A 27403-nucleotide genomic window follows, 5' to 3' on the forward strand; every position below is an offset into this window, starting at 1 on the left:
ATGGCCTCTAAATATGAGAGAAAAATTTATAAAAAGATCTAGGGTGGAAATAATGAAGCTAGGTTGTTTGCTCACGGTTTACCTCTCCTGATGGTAAATCCGATAAACCAGAACATCTCCATTATGATTTCCAGAGGGCTTGACTTTCAATATAAGAAGTCAAGTCATATCAGAGGACTGGGTATTATGAGAAAGACCTACTCCAATTCCCTCCAGAGAAAATTGGAGTGATTCTCAAGTTCTATTTTATTTTGGGACATAGTTAAATTACACTAGCAGACTGCTGCAATAGAATTTGTCTTTAGCATATTTCTGGGGCTGAATGTATAATTACATATCTCACACCTCAGCCTTCTAAAAATTTTAACCCCATTTAAGAAGTCAATGAACATGGATTCTGTGGCCAATGATGTTTTAGTTTCTCTGGTCTTTTCAACCTTGCTCTCACTGTCTTGTGGTTAGATTAAGGTCTGAGGAGGAAAGCCTTCTGGGCTATAAGATTCTTCACCCAGATCTGAGACTGGCTCAAAAACTGTGGAGCGGTCAGTTGTGCCCCTTGCTCTGTTCTGTCTGAGAAAGCATCTGTTTTCTTTCCTCCAAGAGCAAAAGTATAAGTCAACCTCTCTAATGCTGGAATTTCATCTGTTATCTATCTGTTTTGAATCAAAAGTATGGAAACCATCAGTCAATCACCAACAAGATTATCTATCATTCAGGAATGAGTTAGTGACCCCAGATTTGAACTGCCCATCACATAGAGCCTTTCAAAGGTTTAGGGAAACAAAGCATAAACCAGAAGGACATTCAATTCTTTAGGCATTCATTAAAATTCTGGTATTTATCAAGAGCTCAAATTCAAAAGGAGATCTAATGATACTGTAGTTCCTGGACTACATTTTTGCCAAGATTCCACCTTTTAATTCAACTGGTATTTGTTGAGTACCCACTAGTTATCAAGTATTATTTTAAATAATAAAAGTTAGTTCATTAGCTTTGGCTGTTGGTAAAGGTTAATGAGAGGATCATCCATTTGATGGAGTTAGGTTTTACTCCGTATGTGGCTTGCCTTCCAGAACTGGAAAGAGATTGACATTCGTGTATCGCTTAGGGTCATCCCTTTCCCATAAATGGAATAGATGACCACCATTTGTTAACAAAACCCTCACAAGTCTTCAAAAATGACTCATCCAGTGGCTAAAAGTCCTACTATTAAGAAAAGAAAATTACACTTGCTTGAGCTAGTGTACTGACTCTTAATGAATTTTTTTAAAGTGTAAATATCTCTGGGAGAATAGCTGACTCTATTTTCACTATTCAGACTTTTGTGGTGGATGCCTTTTTCTTGGATAATTAGATATTCTTCTGGAAAGCAAACAGAAGGGAGAGGGGAGAGGGGAGAGTGCTGAAGGAGTAAGGCATCACTCCTGAAAGTCCTTTGGAAGGGTATAGTGCCTTGATCAAGGAGCAGTATCACCACAGAGGGCACTGAGAAGATGCCTAACTGTGCTAAGCAGTTAAGGTAAGAAAATAGCAATGAGAAATCACTGAGGTGGTGGTGCAAAGGGAATGGATTTATATGAAGCTTTATATAAATATGGACTGATATGAAGATTGTGTTTGATTATTCAACAGTTTGTCCTTGGGCTACTCCTTGACCTGAATCAGCTAAGTCCTTCCTAATAATAGACTTTCGGGAGTGACAGCCACGCGTTTGTTTCTGTAAATATTAGGATTGAAGAACTTAGGAGTAGGTCAATTTCAAGCCCTGACTTCAGTATCTCCTGTCCATCCTTAGGCAAGTCACAGAGCCTCTTGCAGCCTTAGTCAGAATCTATGACAAGGAATGGTACACTAAAATATTGATATTGGAGAGGGACGTACCATGAGGCCTGCATGAATCCTCACATTTGGAGATAGTATTCTGGCATGCCATTTACCTCTTGAGTTTCAATAAATCATAACAGTAAAATTTTAATAAGCATATTTTTTAGTATTTATTTGGCACACAATTTGAGAAGTTTGGGCATCATTACCATAATAAAGATAGTGACCATAAACATTATTTCCAAAGTATCCTCATATCTACCTTTGTAATCCCTTCTTTCTGACCTTCCAAGTCTTCCACCCTTTATCCCATCCACATATTAAATTTTAAGTTACCCTTTAGATCCATAATGAGAATAATCCATATTGGCATCAAGTGAACCAGTTGTATTAGGATGTGGGTATTGAGCAATTGGCTAAGTTCATTCAATTTTTAAAAACTCTTTGCCAAATTATATTGTCATAGTACAAATAACTCAAATATATAATTCAACAAACTTCAGAATTCATCTGTCTTGTACCTTGCACACTGTTTGTGACTAATTGCACCTTATGGCTTAATCTAGAAATGCCTGGTCTATTGTTCACTTCATGGGTTGTTTCAGGACAAATGCAATAAGGTATGAAAGTCCCTCATCTCTAATTGCTTTACAAACAAAAAGTGTAATTTTTACTGCGTAAGTCACTACTTTTCCAGTGAAGCTCCAGTACTGCCATGCATACGAATCTTTTGGCAGCACACACAGCTTCTTTGTGTTAAGTATTAATCATTCAAATTGTTAATTAAACAACCTTGCAAGGGCTCCATGGTGCTAATGATGGAACTGCTTTGCATTGATACTGGGAAAAAAATTAAAATGACCACTGGGGAATCTTTTAGGGATTTTTTTTTGGGGGGGGGACAGAATGTAGTGTATTCAATCCACAATTTAAACATTATTTAGAACAATAATAGCAGACTAGGCTATATGGTGTTATGGTTTAGATGTAGTGTCCCCCGAAAACTCACATGTGAGACAATGCAAGAAGATCTGGAGGAGAAATGATTGGCTTATAGCCTTAACCTACTCAGTGACTTGATCCCTGGTGGGATTAGCTGGGTGGTAACTGGAGGCAGGTGGCGGGTGGCTGGAGGAAGTGGTTCATTGGGGGGCGCGGCTATGGGGTATATTTTGTATCTGGAGAATAGAGTCTCTCTCTGATTCCTGATAATCATGTGAACTGCTTTCCTCTGCCACACTTTTCCACTATGTTGTTGAGCCTCACCTGGAGCCCCAAGGAATGGATCGGCCTTCTGTGAACTAAGACCTCTGAAACCGTGGGCCCTCAAATGAACTTTTCCTCCTCTACATTTGTACTGGTTGGTTATTTAGTCACAGCAGCAGCGAAAAAGCTGACTGAAATATATGTTAAACAAAATCAACTCTGAACACTTTGCTATATTATAACCTCTGCTAATCCTCAGGTAGTACATTAAAAATTTGCAAGTCTCCTTTCCCTATGCTACTTGCATGATGGGCCAAGGGCAATAAAATGAAGTGCATACCATGAAGACCGCAGGGGTGCAACCTTGGTTAAACATACTCTGGGTTGCTCCCCGAGTCTGCAGTGTCATAGAGTGAATTTTTTTTATCTCAAAAGGTAAGATGAAGCCCATTTTTACCAATAATTGTGCTTCAAGGATTTCTTCTTGGTCTAAGAAAGTAATACATATAAATTACAGAAATCCTTCCTCAATCATCATAGTTTGGATTCTGACCACTCTTGTAGTAGAATTCTATGGTTGAGGAATTTGTAGAAAAAAAGACTAGGGGACTTAAAACTCACCTGAGGATACGCTTATTTTCCAAAATTCTTATTAACAGATACTTAGACATATAGATAAATGAAATGGAAAGGCTATGTAGGAGAATGTCAAAGACCTTAAAATAGCAATAACATATCTCTTAAAATAGTAATAATGAATACTGTGCAGCACATTTCAATTTAGCTTTCATGCAGAGATGACTTCCTGAGAAGATGTATTGGGGGGAGAAGGGAAAGGAGGCAGATTATAATTGAGAAAGGAATCATTGGCACCCTCCACCCATCTCTTGGATGTGCACATCTCGAGGTCTGATCTGGAAGGGGAATCCTGTAGTTTTGCTTGTAGCAACAGCAGGAATAATATTGCATGAAGGATTCCAGGCTCTTGAGGGAGGTTTATCTTCCTTTGTGAAGAAAATGCATTGTTCAGAATGAGTAGTCTATTGAAAAGATGGCTTTGCTCTTCTTTATAGGTTGTGGTCAGTCCTTCACATAGGATTCTTTTTGAGTTTTGCTTTTACATGTGTTCAAAGTGGAGTCCTCAAGTGCTAAGTTTTAACAATGGATTTTTGAAAGGTTTTATTCTTTTTCCAGTATCCTCCATGAAAAGTAATCTGCCTCTAGGAAGGGCTAGGTGATGGGCAAATGGCTCTCTAACATGAGGGTCTCCACCTGCACAGTGTCTGCATTGTTACCAAAAGTCATCAGGTTGAGATGACCAGGAAAGCAATTTAAAGCCCTTTTGTCAGAAAGAGCACTTGTGAAATAATAATGGAGCTTCCTTCCCAGCATTCTCTATCTACCAAGCCATTTCTAAAAGCCTTCCTACATTATCTCATTTAATACCCTGTCTGCTGAATGTGGCAGTGCTTGCTAATTCCTCAATTTTACATTTGAGGAAGGGAATAGCAACAGAGCCACATGCTAAGTGGCAGAATGGGAGTCTGTATGTAGCATTTTGATTCCAAGCCTGTCCTCCTTAACCCATGTATCAGGCTGCTTCCTGGTGTATCAATAGTCAACACCTTATTATTCCTGGGATCATAAACCCCAATCCCTGGTCTTACTCCCCCAATCACTGCCAATAACGACATTTCTAAAGCATTATAATTCAATTACTTCACAAATGACGAAAGCACCATAGAGTATTACACAGATTTATCTGTATTCATGAGAAGGCAAAAAAATAATCTATGGCCTACAGAGAAAAGCACAGAAGAAGGTGAGTACCCCAGAGATCTGCCTGGTTCCACAAGATTTGCTTACAATACAACTTTACATTGACATAGAATAACTTTTATGCAATGATCCACAATTCAATTGGTTGTAGAAAATGTGTACAGAAATAAATCTAAAAACAAAACAAAAACAACAAAAAAGACATTTTAAGGCCTGTTCCCATGAATAATTGATGATTATTTAAAGAGAAAGAACACCAATTAAATGACCTCACTGGAGGTTCTTCCACATTTTATAGTTGCTCTCGGACTTACTTGGTCCTGTCTTGATGGTAGAGGAATAATGATAATGGTAACTTCATTTCTGGTTTCCCATAAGCTCTGTTTTTGTGTTACTTCATCTCTGGTCTCACTTTTCTTAGAACCATGCTATACTTCATATACCACAATAAGCCTCTGGGATCCATTTTAACAAAGTAAGTGAATAAATAAACTCCATTTCCTAGCTCTTTTAGAGAATAAATGAGATAACATTCAAATGCTTTCAAAACAATAAAATGCTATACAAAGCACTTTAGCTGCCATTTATTCCTCTTTCCTAGAATGTGCTTTCCTCTAATCTGTGCTTAACAAATTTTCTTTCTTTTTCTCAAATATTCTGTATTTGTTCAGGTTCTACTTACCTCCAATTTTCTGGGCATAAATGTTTATTGTTCGATGATTTAAATAAACGAGTCTGTGTGTGCTCATGTATGTTTTCTTGACCTCTTCCATCATCATAATAATTTTTTTTTTCCTAGAGATTCTTCCTTCTTTAAGCTCATATCTTAGCCTTACTTTCTGGCAAGATCTAAATCATCCTCTGATCTTTCTCATTTGCTTTCATAGAATGAGGAAGACCAGAGGTGTTTGATTACACTTTAATCATTTTATCTCCATTCACTTATAGAAAAGGAACCATTACTTATTTTCTGTGATCAGAATATAATCAGGTTTTCACCCTTTGGCGATTCAATATTGTTGGGAAATCATTCTGTTTATGAGTCTGTCACAGAACAATGCATCTCAGTCTGTGCAATTCTCTGGAAAAGAACCCAACAGGGCAATATAACTTGAGAAAGTACTCTAATCGGCACACTTTTCTCTTTATCATTCATGATTTTCCCGGGTAAAGTAACATATTGTGTCATTAAGTTGCAAAGGAAATGAGCGGAAGGGCAATTTCTTATGCAGGTGAGGAAATTGAGATTATTATATTCCTTGTGGTCAAATGTATAAAAATGATGAATGCTTTTACTTTGTATCTTCTTAATAAACCTAAAGATACTTTTTAGTATTATAAGAACTGTAATATGAATAAATACAGATACAATTAAATCATAATAATATACAGTGTGTCTGAAATCATATGCACTTAAAATTGGTAACAAAGTTGGAGAGTTTTTCAAAATGAGATCTGTTAAATCATGAATTTGTCCCCTACCAGGACTCAAAAGTAATTGGACAGGTGAGCAGAAAAGGAGTGCTAGAAAATATTCAAAATTTCAACTGTGAATGATCCCCACATGTATCTGAGCTGCTGTATTAGTTGGCAATTTGGGGACCATGTGCCTTCCCCCCGCCCCCACAAAGCCACAGTCAATACTGACATTAATTCTCATTTCAATGCCATGATGGGTAGCTGGTTCTCAAGGGTTTAAAAGGATTCACTTTGATTCCATGATTTTAGCTACCTGTGTTAATTGGTGTTTGGACAAAGCTAATCTCTTAAAGAGAATTGTTTGACACTCTGTAAAATGAGGACACTGCAGAACTGGGAAGCTGGGTGCTTTGGGGTGTGAACAGTCCCTGGCCACTCTGGAATGCCTCTGATTTCGGGAGTGTTTCTTACAGGGAGCTGTCCATGCTGCCTCAGGCCCTCTGCTCATGCACCTCTCTCTCCCTGAAGGTGAAGGAGTGAGGGCACATTCACCAGCCATGCTAATAGAAGTGTTGGAGGCACAGTCAGAGCTGGGCCACATCTGCTCATCCTTCCAGGAGGTCAGTGAATCAATACCCACAAAGGAGATGTCAGGGCACCTGACTGACCTTGTGCTGCACTGGGCGTGGTAGGTAAGATTTGAGCTGAGGAGGAAGGAAGGCATAGTTCTCAAAACACAGAGTGAAATAAAAAGCCCCTCCTACCAGCTCAAGTGAGACAGCAAGTACCTGGATCTTTATACCTCCATTTCCTCTTCCACAGAATGCAGATATTAACCGAACCAACTCTTAGGGTTGGAGCAAGGATTAAATGAAATAATTAACAAGACCATTAGCAGAGTGTCTGTGTTTGATAATAATTTGCAAATAGAAAATATTATTGTGTAAGTAGAGCATTCTGGGATTTTGTTGGTTTGTGTGTTTGTTTTTGCTTCTTTTGGTGTGAGGGCCTAGGCAGTCACTAATATGATCCTGTACTATGGATTTTAAGATAGATAGAGATAGCTCTTCCCTTGGAAATAATAGAGTTCATAACATCAGAATTTGTGGATCTCTCTTTTTTTTTTTTAATGCACATTCTCTCTTCCTCTCCTCTCTCTCTCCCCCTTCCTCCCCCCTCCCCTTCTCCCTCTTCCTCTCTCCCTCTCCCCCTCTCCCTCTCCCTCTCCCTCTCTTCCTCCCCCCTCCCCATATAGTTTTTATATCAGTCTCTGCCCACCTACCACCTGCCTATAGATAACTGTGTCTAGCTATCTATGTATCTAATTTTTTCCTACTAGTAGTATGTTTGGATCTTCTCTCTAACTGTAACCTTGGCAAGATGGTAACTTGGAACAACAGTGAACCACTGGGGCAGGGCTCAGTTATAGGCTCGTAAGGGCCCCTCCCAATCTAACTGGTTTCAGTATCATCATTCCTGATAAATGTATCCTCTCTTTGTCCTTGAGACAAGGAAGCTAGAGGAAGAGAGCCAGTTCTGGTGTTCATCTAGGGTGAGAAATGTGAGTAGGAGACAAACTGAGTTAGGACCCAAGATAGAATAGTGTCTGGGATCAGTGGCCCAGAGGGGGGATGCCATACTTCCATGCCAAGAGGAGACTGGTTTGGGCTGACAATGACAGATTCACCAAGAGTGGGCTGGGCCTGATCCAGAGATGAGACAAAGTCCTAAGAGTATGGCTGTGGCTGCTAGGGTGTGCAAGTCTGAGGGTGTAAGGGGGAGCTGAAGAGTCATAGGTTAGAGATGAATGAAATTGACACGAAGAACTCTTAGGAGTGGGGCACAAAGAATTTTGCTGTTCCCCAGGGGCTCCAGGGCCTTGGCAGTCAGTCAGGGAAACTGCTCTGTGACCTTGGATGGGCCTTGGGAATAACTCACAGGGTGTGGGCCTTTCTTCTTAGCCATATGAGCCTCTAGTGGGCTTCTCAGCAAGGGCACAGTCCCCATTTCTCCTTTTCTACTCCTCTTACTAAAAACTCTTCATTGTATTATATGCAATAAACATTATAATCATATTATGCATTTTACTTGTGGGACTATGTTATTGTACATATTATAATAATAATAAATCTGGCTTAGCATTTATTATGCCCACAGGGCAACTAATGCCTTGGTAAACCTTTCCTCTTCTATTACGCTTTCTGTTTTGTCCTTTCCTAATTTTTGAAGCAAGGTGGCTGTATCAAGGACTCCAGAATTAGTTAGAAATTTAGTTTTCTTTAAGCACTTAGCTGATGACATTTAATGGATTTATTTTGGGAATATAAATATCTGACTGAATTGAGCAATAGGTAAGTTCTGAGACATTCATGATAAGTGCAATAGGGCATGGCCTAGTTAAATCAATGATTGCTCCCTCTCTGCTCACTGCCCCCCCCCCCCCCCCAAAAGGAGAGGTTGATTTCTGTATCAGTCAACTTTCCATTACTGTGGCAAAATACCCAAGATAATCAACTGAAAATTTTTATATTTTGGCTCTCAGTTTCAGAGGTTTCAGTCCATGGTCACCTGGCTCCAATGTTTTGGAGATGGTAGTGAGACAGGACATCAGGGCAGGGACCACCTGGTGGAGCAAATCTGTTTATCTAAGAACAGTCAGGAAGCCAGAAGAAAGAAGAAGGAGCTGGGGTCCCCAATTCCCCTTAAAGGGCAAGCCCCTAATGACCTAACTTCCTCCACTAGGCGCTAGCTGCTGAAGATTCCACCATCCCCTCACGGTGCCATCAGCTGGGGTCCATGACTTCATCACATGGGGAACATTTAAGATCCAAACCACAGCAGGTTCCCTATTTTATAAAACATGAACCTGAATCCTAAACAACCCACTGAAGCAGGAGTCTGCCAGGCTTATTTACATTAAGTCAAGAGGCAGGGGTGTGACAGAAAAGGGGGGAGGGGGGAAGGCTGGTGAATATATAGACACAAAAATTAGCGCAGAGATGTGGGAAAATTAGTATCAGGACTCTCCTAGTTCCTAGTTCTCATCCCAGCAGCATTCAAATCTGCCCTTAGATATACCACCGAGTTCTTGAATTGTTAATTTTATTTTTGCCAAAGCAGACAATAAATTAAATAAATAATCCAGGTGAAAAAAAAAATCCCAGGACCACTGGTGTTTGCTTTGGTGGGAGTAAGGGTAGTGTGGGGGAGTGGGTCTCCGCTGTGCATCTCAGCAATTACCTTACAGTTTGTGCTTCAAAAGTGTGTTTCCCTGGAAGACACTCCTGAGAAAATACTTTGACCTTGAGTTGGCCCTAAGGAGCTGGCCTTGAGATATATAAAAACCTAAGAAAAACAACAGCTTTCCTTTCAAAATGTCAGTGTTTCCTTGCATTGTTAGAACTGGAAACTTGATTACACCTTTGGGGGCCAACAGCTCTTTTGTTTTGGAAAAACACCCTATAGGTTTTGCAAAGTTAAAGCCCAGATCCTATGTTGGATAGGAGATAGTGAGAAGCCAAACTGTGCTATGTGGTTGTGTGGAAGGCTGTCTTCCTCCTGGGTAAAATAGCATCCCTAAGATTATGTGTGAGGAGAAGCTGGCTTGTGTTGACAAGTGGAAGAAAAAAATCACTTTGCTTTCTGTTTGTGTTTTTCCCTCCCTGCGGTGATGGCTAAGGAATGAACTCCAAAGGCAACCTGGAGCAGTCCCAGCTCTGCCATTGTGCCATTCCAAGCCTAGATTGGAGAGAGAACCATGCCAGTCACTTGAACAGAGAGAATTGCCATAATAAGAATTATTAATTAGGCCTAGGGCTAACTTGTGACCAAAAGGGTTTCTTAGAGGTGGCAAACGAAAGAAGCAGCTATTGCCTCTAGGGCTGTGGAACCAAAAGAAAGAGGTTGTAATAATTAAAATTCAGATTCCTGGAAAAGAAGCCTCATGGAGACCCCTCTGAGGAGGAGGTCACTGCTGGGCTGATACTGGGTCCTCTGAGTTGGAAGGAGGGGCCTAGGGAACCCAGATCTCCAAAGTAGAAGTTTTGTTGTGTAGTGCTGGTATCTCAGGAGGAGCGTCAAAAGAAGGAGACAATTCTGCAAACCATGTGTTTGCACGCGCCTGTATGTATACACATGTGCACACATGTAACACCTCCTGCTCTATTTTGTAAATCTCCACCAAAGGCCCATGTATTAAATAAAGGTTTGGTCCCTAGCTTGGTGTTATTAAGACACTGTGGAAACTTTAAGAAGTAGGGCCTAGCAGGATGTCTTTAGTTCATTGAGTGGTATGTCCTCAGAATGCATTGTGGGGCCTGGCTATTTCCTCTTTTCTCTCTGTTTTTACTGCCTGGTCATAAGGTGAGTGGTTTTGCTCTCCATGTCTTGATGTGCTGTCACAGACACAAAGCAATGGGATGAACCAATTATGTACTGAAAACTCTGAAGTAGAATGAAAATAAACCTTTTCTCTTTGTAAGCTGATTGCCTTAGGTGTTTATTACAGCAATTGAAGGCCAAATAACATACCTCCCTTATGTCTTTGTAAGGGAGGAAAGGATTATTTTCTTTACCTATTTCTAGGTCTTAGGAGGCCCCTGTGACAAAGGGAGATTAATAGGAAAAAAAATATTGTTGAACAAAATTTATGAGAGCCCACTGTTTTGGACTAAGCTCCTGCTTAAGGGACCAATCCATAATGGAGTCACTTGCACTAGAAGTCATGCAATCAGACTGAACTTTGAAACAAGCCAGTTATCTAAAAACCAGGATATTCACAGCAACCAATCAGTATGTACCTGGACCACCATGATAAGGAAATTCCCTCTACTTTTATCCTATAAAGAAAGTATCAGTCTTTGATTTGCTTTCTTCAGGCCTTTTTTACTATAAAGCCAAACCTTTCTGCTCAGCTCATCAGGATATCCATCCTATTTTATAGAATGAGATATTGCCCAATTTTAGAATACAAATAAAGTCAATTAGTCTTTAAGCCAAATTTATTGTAATTTTATCTCTTGGTAGCACACAAAATTATCGAATACAAGTTTTATATGACACAAGAAACTTCAGAAATGAAGACCCAAAGAATCAGGGAAATCTGTGTATTTTTAATGTGAGATTTGATGAAAAATAGTCAGTTGTGGAAAAACACCTGGACCAAGAGGGTATAATCAGCTGGGAAGAATTCCATAAGTTGTTTGTTCACATTCTTTTGGGCACTTAACGCATCATTTCTTTTCTTTTAGGTATAAGAACAGTACCCCTTGAACAAGTCTCTTATGCCTGCTTCAGGGGAAGACCAGAAGATTTTTCCTGCGTTTTATGACCTACTCCAGGGGAGAAGGTCAGGGGAAGGCTCTACTGATAATTTTCTTTCTGCTGGTTTCTCAAATGCCAAGGTGCCATATTTTGGGGGTAGCATGTACTGAACCCCATCAACTTTTCCAAGTTTTTAGTCAATATTTATTTAACAGTATGTTACGACTTGGTCTCAGATCTGTTTTTGGAGTTAATGGCTGGGTTCATGTCCATGCTTGGGGCAACACATGATGGAAAGATCAAATGTCATCAGGAGGATTGATTCTGAGATGTCCAGAGGGGAACTATATAAGAGTGAATACAGTTGAGAACCAGACCCAAATGTAGGCCATGAAGTTAGGGGACAATAGGATCCATTTGTGAAAATAAGAGCATACCATATGTACTTCCTGAAATTCAGGGGGAAAGGAATTGGGTCAAATAGAACTGGGTGGGAAGAACTTAGATTTTAGTTATTGTTAAATAACCAAGTTGGTTAGGGAGCTAGTAAAGTATGATTACTTTCAAAACATTTAGGAAACTAAGTTACTTATGTACAATTTAATAAGAAAATATTAGAATAAGATTACTGGGTTAAATATAAATTCATTTGATGTCCAAAAAGCCATAAATATGATATGAACTCTTCCACTAGACAGAAATTATTTGCATTTCAAGTAAATAAAAAGCTACAAATTAGCAAGTCATTTCACTAGGTCTGTAAATATTAATCTGTAGGAAAAAAAAGATGAGCTACATATATTTCCCTAAACGATCCTTTCTTGTTTTGTTTTACATCATATTATGTAGAAATTCTGCCCATCTTTTAGCCACCCATCTTTTAGCCTTAATTTCAAGTTGTGGATAACTATCCTGATAATTTCCTTGTATTATTTAGGCATAAAAAGAGGTATGACTTTGTAGGTTTCTTTAGCAATCTCACAAAAGTCTGCATAGCAACTAGGTTAGAAGCCACCTAAGGCTGTTGTCTTGGGTTCGAGGCCACTGCCTGCCTGTCCACCCAGTTACCCTTCAACTTCTCCAGTTGATTGGCTTGCATCAAGTCCACCAGTACTGGGTCCCTGCTTTATGTTTAGACATAAAAATATATCTAGATATATGAGAATTCAATTTTCTAGATAGTGAAATAAGACCTACAATGTTATAACAGAAAATGTCAATATGTGACCCATCCCAGGCACCTTTTCCCTTGCTGCTTCCAAGTATTTGCATACTGAGCCCAACTGCTCAGTTCTCAAGTGCATTTCTCTAGCTCTCACAGAGTTTCTAAAACCCCCCTTTATACATTCAGTTAGTTAATACTCTTTAGTAATTTTTCTGCCAAATGAGCTAGAGTGAGTTTTTTTTTTTTTTCAGTGAAGAAAGCTGGTTGCTATAAAAGTTAAGAGAAAGACTTAAGCTTGTGACTGACTCATGCATGTGGTTACCCATGGTGATCTTTGGGGGAATTGAAAAGCAGGAGATGTGCCAGAAGAGTAAAGATAAAGAAAAAAAGAAGAAGAAGAAGAAGAAGGAAGGAAGGATGGAAAAGAAGGAAGTAAGGAAGGAAAATTTTAGAGGTCAAACAAAAGAGAGAGAAATTCTACAACAAGATGTTAAATGCATGCTTTGTAACACCTAGAAAAATGAGTGGCATCTTGAGGAACTCCTATGAATTATTTAGAAACCATGTCAAAGGAAACCTTTTTTGAATTATTTATATATTTTTGATAGTGATTACTTATTGGGAAGATTGTTTATTATTTATTTAAATAAAAACCCAGGTATAAAAGTCTGTTTTATGTTGCTATAGCAAAATGCCTGAGACTGGATACTTTATAGCTCACAATTTAGAGGCTGCAATTTCAAAATCAGTGGCCCCTTCTCTTTAGCCCCTGATGAGGTCCCCCTTGGCTGTCACACAGGGTAGGAGCATGTATGAGAGCGAGAGTTCACATGATGAGACAGGAAGAAAGAGAATTTCAGGGTCCAGATTTTTCTTTTATAGCAACTCATTTTCATAGGAAATAACTCACTTCACAAGCCCAGCATTAGTTCCTTCTAAGGGTAAGATGTCCAGTGGCCTGACAACTTTCCACTAGGCCCCTTCTCTTCAAGGTTTCACTTCTTCTTAATGAATTAAGTCCCAGGTTTTCAATTATATATTTCAATGAAACTGACAAAGATGCATTGAAAGAAGATGGAAATTAATCTAGAGCTTATAGACATTATTGTGATATGTTGCATAATTTTATTATATGCTATATTCTGCATTTAAGTTTTTGTACTTGTTACACATCTGGGATTATTGTATAACTGGGTTAATACTGCCACAGTGGGGACCACACCTTGAACACATGAACCCTGGGGACAAACCACACCCGAGCTATGCATGTGGACTCAAAGTACTTAACAAACTGATCCTAATGGAAATAAAACCATTTTAATGTTTTTCCTCACAATCCCTTTCTTGAATATGGTAGAACAAACAAAATTTGACAATAGTTGTAATGAGAAATTTCAAAGGTTACTTTAGTGAAGAATTTGAAGTTGCTTATGACAAAAAATATCTGCAGACAGGACTGTAGAGATTAAGACATGTTCTATACCTGAATGTTATTCACAAGAGACCAAACTGGAAACACTTGCCCTTCAATGATTAATGTAGAGAAATTATGGTGTACAGACAGGACTGTGGAAAGGAGAATGCTATTGCTAATGATAGATGCTAATATAACTGTTCTGGATGTATATTAATTTGGATATTCTATTAATAATGACAAATTTGAAGCAACTTTCTAATTGCATAAGAAAATTCCAGTATAAAAAATTATACTGTGAATAGAGTGATGTTAATGGGGGGTGAAAAAAGGAAGCTACTCAGAATAAAACTTGAGGGACATACATCAACATTTCTAAGTGATCAACTTTGAGTTATGGGATTATATGTATAATAAGCGTATGCTATTTTGGTAATTAGAACTAATGTTAAAAAAATGAAAAAGGGAGCTTTGAGAATTTTGGTAGCAGGGAAAATATAAAATGTATTAAAATATAATTTTTATAAATTTGAGGAAGAGGAGGTGGTTTTCTGGGATTAAATTCTAAGAGTTTTTTTTTATTACATGGAATTTCATAATAAGAATTTAAATGCCATATTCAGTGCCTCCTTCAGCAGATATATATGATTCATATTATTGTTTCTTTTTATGTCTTGGTCTTCTACATATACCAAGGGCATACCAGTAAAAGTGAAGTCAATGAAAGGTAACCCTAAAAGGAATCACACATAATCAGAGGTAGATTCTGAGTGGCTAACCTTATCTAAGAATACATCTTAGAGAGTAATTGACTTATTCAATGTCACAGAATACATTAATGGCAGAGCCAGAATTAGACCTTACATCTCTATTTCTCAGCCTGACAATGCTACCCTCCTCCTGCCTTGACCCCAAAGAAATATTTGGAGACCATTTCAGTTTTCTGTGATCATTGCCCATCCCTTACTTGAAAACCTCACACATTCTGCAGATGTATATCACCCACATTCCCTTCTTACTGAGACTACTTTTTTTTTAAAAATATGAAACCCTGTCTTTCTTTGCGAGAAAGATACACACACACACACACACACACACACACACACACACACAGAGACACATGGTATGTATCTTAGATTGACAAAAGCTTGAGGAGATTAAGACATGTTCTATACTTGAATGTTATTCACAAGAGACCAAACTGGAAACACTTGCCCTTCAATGATTAATGTAGAGAAATTATGGTGTAGCTGATGGGAAATTTGCAAGATGCTTTTAATATAATTAAAAATAATGTCTCTATTGGCTCTTAACTTTTTTCCAAGCCTAGTATTGGCTTCTTTCCAGGACTAACACATTTCATCCAGTAACAGGAGAACATATTTAAAGAAAAAGAACAATTCTTTCAACCTCTGAATTTACATTTTTTGAACAGAGAGTAGTTTGTGCAATTTAAGATTAGTTTACTATGCTTTTAAAGAATCACTGGATTATTCCAATAATGTTTTCATAAAAGCATGACATGTTTTAGAGCAGTAAGAAAAACACAGATCCATCAAACCTCTGTCTCATTTTATAGATTAGGAAACTGAGTGCCGAGAGGTTACACCACAGCTCACCACTAATCCTGTGATTTTCTTTTCTTTCATTTGAAAAATAATTTCGAGCATCTGCTGTGTCAGATCATGTTGTAGCTCCTAAAGAGATAAAAGTCAAAACCCTTAATTTATAGCCTTAAGAAATTACAAACTAGGGGAAGTGCAGCATATATTAACAAGTATTCATGTATTGTAGCGTATCCTACCTTCTCGTATCATTATGTTCCCAGAGCGACAGTAGATGAGGAAATGGTGAAACTTGCCTGACTGGTCAGGAAGCTTTTCTAAAACAGATAATGTTTCACCTGGGCCTTAAAAGATGAACAGGAAGACACCAGCATCAGAAACAAGGGAGAAATATTCTAGGGATAGGGAAATGAGTGGTATAAGATAGAGACATTCACGTTGGTGTCTATTTGATGTATACCAAGGGCTGGGTTAATATTTAGGGAGTAATTGAAGGTAAGATTAAGTATAACTAAGTTCTGGTATAGTTGGAAAAGGCTTTATAGAGTCAGCAAATTGTATAAGCTTTTTTTTTTTTTCTATAGATAATGGGAAGTCAGTGTATAACTTTAAGCAGGGAAATATGTTTTCACATTGGCCTGTATTTGAGAAAAGTAACACTGGGTCAGGTGGATGAAGGAAATTAAAGACCAGGTCCGAGGCTAACGCAAGTCCAGATTTAAATGATGAGGTCATGAACTAGGCCAACGAGAGTGCGCCTTACAAAGGTGCAGATATTTATAAGGCTAGAATTGGCAAGATCTTATGATCATTGTGAGGGATAAGAGATAGCAGCCAGGGAGGAAAAGAAAGTTTCTGGATTTGAAGACCAAAGTCATGGTGAAGCCACACAACTGAGCTATGTACACATAGAAGAGAGTCCTAGGGGCAAGGTTTACTTGTAGGTTCAGGCATTCATGAAGGACTTCTTAATGGGAATATATACAGAAAATCATAGAAAAATCTATGTCTTAAGCTCAGAATAAAAGTAAGGGAAAATAGAAAGAAGTCTAACAATCAATCTTGTTTTTCCATTTTGTGACTAGTCACACCTATATGCTGCTTGTGTTAGGCCTGGATGTCTGAACCCAGCATAGCAAGTATAGATTCAGTTTACTCCTGTGAGGAGGGGACACACTGACCCCTCTTCTGTCTCACAAAGTGCAAGACTGCTAACCCAGGGGGCTGACTCAGGTGTCATTTGTGCCAGACAGGGAGGTATCTATTATTAAAGTCAAGGAAGGAGATTTCAGAATGAAGGGATAGTCATTCACCAAAAAACTATGATTGAGATAAGGTAGGATAGGTAATACACAGGGACCATGAAACCAGGTTTGGCGGTACATTCCTATACTCCCAGTGACTGGGGAGGCTGAGGCAGGAGGATCACAAGTTTGAGGCCAGCCTCAGCCATTTAGAAAGAGTCTGTCTCAAAATAAAAAATAAAAAAAGAACTGAGGATGTGGCTCAGTACTTAAGTGCCCATGGGTTCAATCCCTGGTACCACAAAACAAAACATAAATGAACCATCAAATCTGTCATTTACCAAATCATACAGGCAAAATATAACTTGCTATCAACATATTTGGTGAATTGTGAAGTTAGATATTGGAAAGTATTCTACGTTCTCTGCAAAGATACTATAACATTTGACAAATTTCCATAGTATCGGGGAACTTGGGTGAGACTTTTCAGAGAGATGCCTGAGTAGTTCTTGCAGAATACTCTTGGAAGGCACCTGGCAATGAAGAGGAGAAAAATAAGAACTGTTCAATCAGACACAGTTCAAGGATATATATAATTTTGAAAATATTACTTTATTTTACTAATAAGTTTGTATCAGCTTACTCCTTCCTGAGTTGAAAGGAATAACATTAATCTTGCATGTACAGAGTGTGACAAGTTTGTGAGCAAAAAGAAAAGGACATAAGCAAAGAGAGAGTGACAAATGAATATGGTCTGGGGAAGGTGACCACTGAAACCCTGAGAGATGGAATTTTTGACTCTCTGGAATCAGAGTCATGCAACTTGGGGGATATACTTTGTTTGGTTTCTTGACTGTGCTGAAAAATTGAGGTTTAATTTATGAGGTTAACCTTAGGAATATTATATGCACTTTGTAATTGCTCTGTAATTACATTAAAAGGCAGAAGCACTTTTATTTTACGTGTGATCAACCACTCAGAAGATTGGTACATAGAAAGTGACAGGGCGAATTTAATTAATGTCAGGCTCGATTTCCAATGTTCAAACCCTAAAATAAATTTTCTTTAAATCCTAAGGCCAACAGGAATTTTTAATGTCATTAATTGTGTGATAATAACAACCTTATTATTAAGCTATCTTCATGCAGCTCATAGGTATCTTTCAGTTTTTCAGGAAAGCAATTCTAGGAAGGGCTCTCATTTCATTTTTACATATATGACATTTTTTCATAAGTCATTCAATTTTTTTCTTCTCAAGTCTTAATGATCCAGTGAATTAAGAATCGGTTAAATTCTTTTTATTTCTCACATGGGAAAGCAGAGTCCTGTAACAGTTGCTAGATGATTGACTGAAAGTTACCACTTATCCAAAGAATGACTGGTTGGGTCAGAGGCAAGATCTTATCCATTAGTGCCCAGTGAATCCTAAGCCCAGTATTCTCTCTGCCACCCCAAGTTGCAACTTGGAGTCATCAAGAGAAACAAGTACAGTAAGGCAGGTGGTGTGGTTCAGAGGTTCACCTCCTCCTCAAAATGCAGAGGAAGGAGGAAGATTTATTTCCCAAGTGCCCGGGGAAGAATTGAACAGGTCAAGTTACTAGTTGCAAGGTACTAAAGTACTTTCAGAACTAGAAAGAGAACATTTCAAAATATAACTTGCTTTAAACATGTTTAATGAATTATGAACTTAGGTATTGGAATCTATCTACATTCTTTGCAAAGATGCTGAAATATTTGAAAAATTCCTGGAGTATTGATGCAATTTGTCTTGATTTTGTGATAAACAGTCAAAAGTTTTAAATGTAGGTATGTTCCAATAACATAGATAGCTCCCCTTTGGGGAGCTGTGGGGTGTAGAAGGGAATGCAACTAACTTCTGGATGATTTATTTCCCCCAGAGCAAGAAGCAAATAGCCTTGTTTATTATTAGTCATAGTTATTACACTATTCATAATCTGTTTTCCCATAAGAATGGGATTGCGATGATGAATGACAACTTATATATAGAACAGAATGAATTTATTGTAGGAAGCATTTCCAGTGACATGAACAAGAAATTAGGTCTACAATATGTTCAAGCTGTGCTGGGAAACTCCAGTTCTGTTCAAGAACTCACCTTGGACGAATAAAAATGTGCAGATATATTTCTAAATTATGTTAGATTACAAGTTCATCTCTGTGAATAAGACAGGGTTGTGTCTTATTTTTTTTTGTCTCGCAGAGCCGTATTCATGTTACCTGATGAGATCAATGTAGAGTAGCATATGTTGAATGAAAGTGACTTTTCATTGTGATTGCCCCATTACAATAATTAGCACATATTGAGTGATTACTGTGGGTTAGAAACTGTTCTATGTACTTTCTGCATATTAACTCACCCAAGACTTTGAACAACCATGTAAGGTAAATACCTTCATCACCACTTATGTATTTGTAAAGAAAAATAGGCAAAAAGACTGCATAATTTGCAAAATTAAATGACACATCTAAATAAATTGCAGAGCAGTATTTAATAACAAGCATCATGCTAGTTGTAGATACTATTGCCTTAATCACTACACTCTCCTACATCTGTGTGTGTGTGTGTGTGTGTGTGCACAAGTACATATATGTAGCATGGGTTGTGGGTAAGGTTTTTTTTTTTCTCTGAATAGCTAGTAATTTATACTACATAATTTATTGTAATATCTTCTATTTCCTCATTGAATTATGTAGCAAATATTAAATTGTTACCATTAAATTTTATTCCATTGATTTCTATCTGTTCTTGAGTTGGTGTCATGCCATACGTCCATAAAATCCTTTAATATCTATTTATCTTGTCTCTTCTTATTTCTATTAGTTTTTTTCAAAAAGTTTTGCTATTTCTCCACATTATTCTACTTTTGTTTTTATTGTTTTTTTTTTTTCATTGTTTTTAATGTATTATCCTGAGCACAGATAAAACTCTTGTTCCAGGGCATGGAGACCTCAGGTCAGGTGCATTCCTTTGAAAAATGATGCAGGAAATCCACAGGTCAAGATGGACTTACAGGCACAACAAAATATCCTTGGGGTGAGGGTGGAGGCATCAGGTAGGTAGGGTCTCATCACTGTAGTCTTGCCCTGGGCAGTTCAGGGTGTGGTGTGTGTGCATATACATGTGTATACACAAACATGAATTATTTTTTTCAGTGCTTCAAGTGGCATCTTCTCTGGATTGAGGAAGCATAGGGAATTTGGGAAAGTAGTCATTTTTAGCTTCTCCACTAGTTGCTCTGAAGAGAGGGGACTTGATTGTTCTCTAGGCCAATGTGTTCTTGAAAAGAAGTTACCAAATGAGGAGGCTTGTGGAATGATAGAAAAATGATTCATGGTGCTCCAATTTCTTTCTTATGGGGTAAGACTTGTTGATACTCATCAAGAATCTGCAGTTTGGGGCCATGAGGTGAAAAGTCTGGTTTTTGGGGAAAGGCAAGTAGAAGTTTCCTTTGCCTTGTTTTGGCAATAATAACTAGTTTACTGTATGTTTACAGTGTGCTACGTGATACGGCTGGCCCTCCTCATCCATTAGTATTACCAACCGCAAAGCAAAAATATTTGGAAAGAGAATTCCAAGAGTTCCAAAAACAAAACTTGAATTTTCCCAAGTTTAGAATTACCCTGAATCCACTGGAAAAAAGTGACACGTAGGTTCACCCTGATGTAGCTGGCCTCCTGCCATTTCACACATCCTCAGTCTCCTCAGTATGTGTTTGAGCATCGTTTACCTGGCGTCTCATCTGTGTGCTATGCAGTCAGGCAAATGATGATTGTGTCTGTACTGAACACCTGCAGGTTTTTTCCTTGTCATTCTTTCCTAAACAATACAGTATAACAAGTATTTATATAGCATTTACATTGCATTAGTTATTATATGTAATTTAGAGACGATTTAAAGTGCAGAGGAGGTTTTGAATAGGTTATACACAAACACTACACCATTTTATATAAAGGAATTGGGTACCTAAGGATTTGGGTATCCATGGGGAGTCCTGAAACAAATTCCCCAAGGAAACCTAAAGAGATTACTCTATTTCTTTCATTTGATTTTGTAGAGCTGGGGATTGAACCTAGGGCCTCACATATGCTGAGCACACACTACCAGTAAGCTATATCCTTGACATGAGACAGTATTTAAAAGCTCCACATACTGAATATTTGTGTCTCAACAAATCTATGAAGGAGGCAGCACCATCTTCTTTTCAGAGGCACAGAATCAGAGAAGCAGATCAGCTTGGTTACATAGCTCATCAGAGTTATGGCAATTCAGACCTGGGTTCAAATCTCAATTTTTTGATAAGGTTTAGAAGGTTCTTTGCAATCTAACCTTTGCCAATCTCTCAGCTTCATCTTGTAACATCTAAATTCAACCAAGCTGCATGTTCCCCTGGTTTTAAAAATATGTCGTGTTTGCTGTGACATAGATGTAGCTATGGATTCTCTGAATCATTTCCTTTTCTTCCCAATTGTATAGAAGACTTCCTTTTTCAGCTTACCCTTGGATTTTGGTGGGACCATATAATACTTGGAAAGGGAGTGAAAGGGACATGTATTACTCCTAGGTACCTAAAGCATTTCATATTTGCAGCTATGTTTTCTCTTTGTCCTTTTATATCTGGATGCACAGGACTCTCAGATAGCAAATAACACAACCACAAGAAAGCAACTTGGCTTTCACAAGACCTACTCAGACTCACCACTCAATAGTTATAATATGAGAGAAAAACTTTATTGGCAAGTATCTGAGACTTAGAGGTGATTTGTTATAGCATTTACTATTACTAACCATGACTAAGTCAGAGGAAACCATGGGTTGACAAACTGTAGGAGGCTAGGTAAGTAAATATTTTAGAATTTGAAGGCCACAGTTTTTGTTTTGTTTTGCAACTGAATAACCCTGTTATTAGAGTGTAAAAATGGTCTTAGCCATATGTCAGCAAACACATATGGTTGGGTTCAATAAAACATGTTTTTTTTTTACAAATGAGACACTGGCCAGATTTAGTTTGTTAATCTCTGCTGTTCTCTCTATTGCGGTGTTTTTGTCTTTCTCTGCACTCTAGACTCTACTACCCTTTGCCTGGTTAGATTGTTACTTTCATGCTGTAGTTTGGGTATGGTTTGTATCTCCCAAAGGTCCAAGTTTTGGTCCCCAGGGAGATGTTCTTGGGAAGCGGGGTCTAGGTAGTAGGTTCTTGGGTCATTGGGGACAGGCTCTCAGAGGGTAGTTCTCATGGGTTGTTATAAAAGTCTGAGTTTGGCTCCTTCTCATTTTCTCTGCTTCCTGGATTGTGATTATGACCACTTTCTCTGACGAATATTTCCACTATTGCCACCTGCCATTCTCCATGAGGGTCTTCAGTCCAATTAAGCTGATATAAAAGTGCCATGCCCTTCAATCTCCAAAATGGTAGGCAAAATAAATCTTTTCTTCTTAAGTACCCTTTCTCAGTTATTTCACTGTAGTGATGGAAAACTGACAAGTATACCTAGGCTGCAACCACACTTCCATAAGGAAGATGTTTCCCTTTCCCAGATTTTTCTGCTTCCCCTTGTCAATTGGGTTAGGCTCCATTATAATAAGTTTCCATAGAAGTTACCTGCCCTTCCTTTTTCACAATACACCTTCCATTAATAATAATTTGTTTGACATTTATTTTCCTTACTATGCTGATAGCTTCAAGACAAAAGGAAGCCATAGCTATTCTATTCATACTTTTATCTCAAAACCTACCACCAGACCTGGCATAGAGTAAGAGATATAAAAATTATGTCAATGGATAATTATAATGCATGCTCTTAACCACTGCCTTCAATCTATAGAGCTTGTAGAAACACATCCTTCCTTCCCCTTACCTCTCTTCCTCCTTGTCCTTCAGTTCTGGGGCTCAATATAGCCAATAGGAAACCAAACCCACAATTATGGTATAATAGTCACACTCCTGAATGAAGAAAATACCACAGAGATATTTATTCTCATATATATATATATATATATATATATATATATATATATATATATATATATATATTGGGGTAAATACCTTGTCTCCACCTCAGTCAATACTTTTTCTTTAGGGCCATAAATCTTGGGATGTCATCTCATAGAAGCTGATATCTGTCATAGCTCTGGAAGTTAATTGTGTCTTGAGCCCTATAAATGGGAAGAGGCTATTTCTGAAGTTCTGTCATCACATTGCTCTAACACCTATAAATCTGAAAAGCTTTCCAATTTTCCTCAATATTGTAGATAGGTTCACGGAGCACTGCAAGTGGTCAAATATAGCTTATCCATATACAAACAGAGAAGAGAGGGGAAAAGTGTTTTATTTTCAGGATAAAAGACAGATAAAAGTAATAATGGCAGCTTAGAATAGCATGATATGTAAAAACTGTGGCAAAAAGCTGACATAGAAGGAAAGTCCATTGAGATGCAATTCTAATGAGTATTTAGTTTGATCTGATAAAATGTGGAGGCTTTGACACCACAAACCTTGTCCTGGGAAAATTCACAATGCAGCTACAGCTGAGGAACAGTGGTCAGTGCTTTTGAATCCCTGCTTTCCATAAGCTTTTGTTATGACAACTAAAATTTCCTCTTCCCAAATGTTGAGACATTTCAATATCATAGTCCTTTCTTTCTCAGTCTGCAACTCAGGCAAGTTTTGTTTCATTTATTCCATGTACCCCAACCCCATAGGTTTTCAGACTAAGGCAGGAAAGACAAGTTTACCCCTCTGGTAAGGCATTCTACTTAAAAGCAGAATCTCTTTTCTCATATCATGTGATCATGGAGAATTGAAAGGAATTTTTGTGGGAGAGTGAGAGAAGGGGTTGGAATGGGGGGGGGTGTTCATTTCTAAGGAAGTCTTTTATTCTAAGAGGTAGTCTGAGAAGTAACTTAAATATGATATCCTTTGATAAATAAAACTAAATTACTGATACAGTTTTTGTGTTGAAGAGCATTAGAAGGCTTAGGTTGGGAGCTCATGAGAACTCTGCTCCAATTCATTTACAGAAATGAAGTGTCCGACCAAAACTGGGTGGCTAATGAGCAGCTGGAATCTTTACCTCCAACAGAGAAGGTAATCCAAGTCTTGTAACTATATTGTCAACATCCCATTCCTAGGACCTAGCTCATCATAAAGTGCCATACATGTTTGTGGAAGACAGGAATGAATGAATGGTATGCTTGAATGAATGAAGGAGACCTGCTGAAAAAGCCAAGCTGAAATTTGGCCCAAGTCCTCTGTTGATCTGTTTCCCTCCTCTATAATGATTATTTGTGAAGAGGCTTCTTGAGACAAGAGATAGCACATATGCAGCACTTTTACATATCTTATTTTAAAGTATTTAGCCTCAGTTTTCTGGGTGCATTTCATTTGTGCTTATTGACCCAGATGGCAATGAACGATTGATTCCTACCTTCAATTTGGTGTGAGTAGGGCACCTGTGTGAGTGGTGGTCCACTCAGCACTCAGTAGGCAGAGAAAATTGTGAACACAGTTAACAACTAAGAGAACTGTCATTTGCCTTTAAAATGCAAGGTTTCAAATTGTGCCTTCTGATGGAATTCAGTGTGACCATTAGGATAAGTAAACACACCAGATATTCAGCATATATGCTAAAACAAATGTGATGAAGGGACAAAGAAACTTTTTTCTCTGCTGTCATTTCATTTGGCAACTATGAATACTGCTGCTTGCTATAACTCTCCTCAGTAACATTTTTCAGCTGAACTTCTGTATCAAACATATTTCAAATTATTTTTTGGCATTATTAGATTATATTCTTCTCCCTAATAGCTTTGCAGGTTTTTTCCCCTTAGAACATTAGTGATTCTAAAGATTTCTTTCAAAATGTAAAAGACAAATATTGATTATCTGGCTGGATTCCCTGGTCACATGGCTGTGTGAGGCTGTGGCTGTGGCTTGGGGGAATCATCTGTGTCACTTTGCTTAAATGCTGGGTTCTTCTAATTAAATTTTCCTCCCTCCCCCCCTTTTAACCTTCTCCTCCTTCTTTTCCTCCCTCCTACTCTCCTCTCTTTCTTTCTTCAAGGTTTACCTTTTTATTATGGCAAATTTAGAGAACAGAAAATAGTACATATAAGAACTAAAAAGTCACTCTATTTGCTTTTTAGCAACATTCATCCATATATAATCATTCACTGGGAACTACAAAGTGTGAGATACTGTTCTAGGTACTGATATTTTAGTGAAGGCCTAAATACCCATTCAACTGGACTTAACATCTCTGGGTAAAATAAAATGTAATTAGCTGAAGGGCATCTTTAGTCCCCTGTCCCTCATCTCAGCCTTTCCTTTTCTGCTTTTCAGAAATTCTCTGAAAATCTTCCCAGTACATTAGGACTTCAGAGTTCTGTGCACTTCTTTATACTGACTTAAAACTTATTTTCAAGAATGGTTCTAATTAGTCATCATGACAAGATACAAATGACACTTGGTGGTTTATAGCAGTCTGGGATTCTTAGACTTCTAAGGCTCAATAAAGTTAGTTTTAAAATAAAAAAGTAAGAAAATAGATGTTTACCTATGGTAATGCTGCATAAGCTAAGTATATACAGAATTGGTTAGAATTTTTATTGGTATTTTATGCATAAAAGGAGGGAATATTATTACTCAAATATGGTTTGATCAACAAAAATCTTTGAAACCACGTAAAGAAGTATTAAAAATAAAAGCTCATGCTCGTGAAATCTTGGGCATAGAACTGATGAGCTGCGAAAGAAATGTTTTGTGATGTGAGAGGAACCTGGTAGGCAGGCACTTGGTGTGGTTATGGATCACGCTGCCCTTACCCAAACATTTCATGTTCTCTATAGTAGTGGAGAGAAGGTGAGGAGCAAGCTGAAGGTAGCAAGGAGATTAATAGTGACCTGCTTTCCAGGACACAGTGTTTGGTCCCCTGACAACGTGGAAATTGGTCTAACTTGCTTAATGGATGCCCTCCCATTCAGCAGAAAGCTGAGCAGAAAGAATGACCATTAAATAGTTCTGGGAGTTGGATGCTTAAGACAGCCTTAGATATCAAAGAGAAGAGCCCTTCCTCCAGATTTTGAATATCAAGATTGTTCTCTAAAGGGATCTTTTCTTCTAGGTTTCTCTGACATGCTATATTAATTTGCAAACCAACTGAGTGGGATAAAAATGCCATTTGATCACACACCAACATGGGGTTCTCAGAACACTGGTGACATTCAACCACAAAAGAAAACCAGGGAGAGAGGGATTTCAAAATGACCTTGGTGACAAAAGGGACTTCCGCAGTGAAGCATAGCTCAGGCAATGGTATCACACAATGAGCAAACTGTGGCCAGCTGACATTTCATTTGTGAGTCGCTTCTCAAGCATTTGGAGAGCGTGCATTGATCCTACTCTCATGGAAACCCCCAAGAACGCTCATAAAATGCCTGCTTTCATTTAGCTTTTTTTAAAACAACTAAAATTCCCTTCTCACAATGGTTGAGACATCTCAATAACATAGTCTTTTCTTTTCCAGCTTGCGACTCCAACAAATATTATTTCATTTATTTCTTGTGGCTACCCCAGCCTCATACCAATGTTAGCATTTTTTTTTTTTCCCACGTAGAAAGGCATTCCCTAGGATTCCCTGAGGGTGGCAGTATTGTTCATGAGTCGGACTATGATTAGTGCAAGAAATCAGGCACCTGCTAGGGAAATGATTTAAGGAATATGGTTTACATTACTAAAACAAGCAAAGTATATGATGGGGACTTCTTGGGCCCACAATAGAACTAATGACCCCAGAGACACACACTCCAACATGTGTATGAAGTGGAAAAGTAAAAGAGGAAGCCTAAAATGCTCTTGTTAACAGAAATATATGGACAAAAGGATGATGTTAATATTATTTCAAATAAGTTTTATTCCAGATAACTAATAAAAAAATACCTTAAGTTTTATTTGACCATCAATAGACAGTTGGCTGGACAAATTTAGATAATGTCAATTTACGCACAATTTTCCAGGAGGCAGGCTGCTGTTACTCTCATTTAACTTTATTCTCTAAGAATTTACCATTCTCGTGACTTACAAGCAGATTCCTTTTTGCTCTTTGAGGGGCATGTAGCAAGACTGCACTAACAAGGTATTTCACACTTATTTATGTGTAAAACAAGCTCAGACTGATCTTAGGTGGAATAAAACAAAATACAGTGAAACTCACTATAATTTTAAATGAGAAAAAAATATCATTACTGTCAATATTGATTGGAAAGGGGGCTTCTGTTTCTAGGCATTGTCAAAATGAATCAGTTTTTGTAATCAAGGTGATTGTGATGGTGTTGGGGCTTACCAGGCAGTGACAAGTTAGAGCCACCTAGGAACCTTGTAAGTGATGGATGCCAGTCCCTGAGTAACTGAAAGGGCAAAGCTGCAATTTAGCTTCTACAAACAGGTCAGTGATATGAGGAAAGTCCCTGGGTATGGGAAGCTGGGAATATCCAGGTCTTCCCAGAAGA

The 27403-nt window shown here is 38.1% G+C and overlaps 1 protein-coding gene across 1 annotated transcript in view; it reads left to right on the plus strand.

Annotated features, from left to right (window-relative positions):
• Fut10 (fucosyltransferase 10) overlaps positions 1 to 11557 on the plus strand; it is a 200049-nt gene extending 188492 nt beyond the window's left edge. The window contains exon 8 of the mRNA XM_071610222.1: positions 11478 to 11557. Coding sequence (XP_071466323.1) covers positions 11478 to 11499 — 22 coding nt within the window. The 3' untranslated portion in view covers positions 11500 to 11557. The remainder of the gene's footprint in view (positions 1 to 11477) is intronic.
• Positions 11558 to 27403: the final 15846 nt, after the last annotated feature.

This window comes from Marmota flaviventris, chromosome 3, assembly GCF_047511675.1.
Source record: "Marmota flaviventris isolate mMarFla1 chromosome 3, mMarFla1.hap1, whole genome shotgun sequence".
In the NCBI taxonomy this organism is placed as follows: Eukaryota; Metazoa; Chordata; class Mammalia; order Rodentia; family Sciuridae; genus Marmota; species Marmota flaviventris.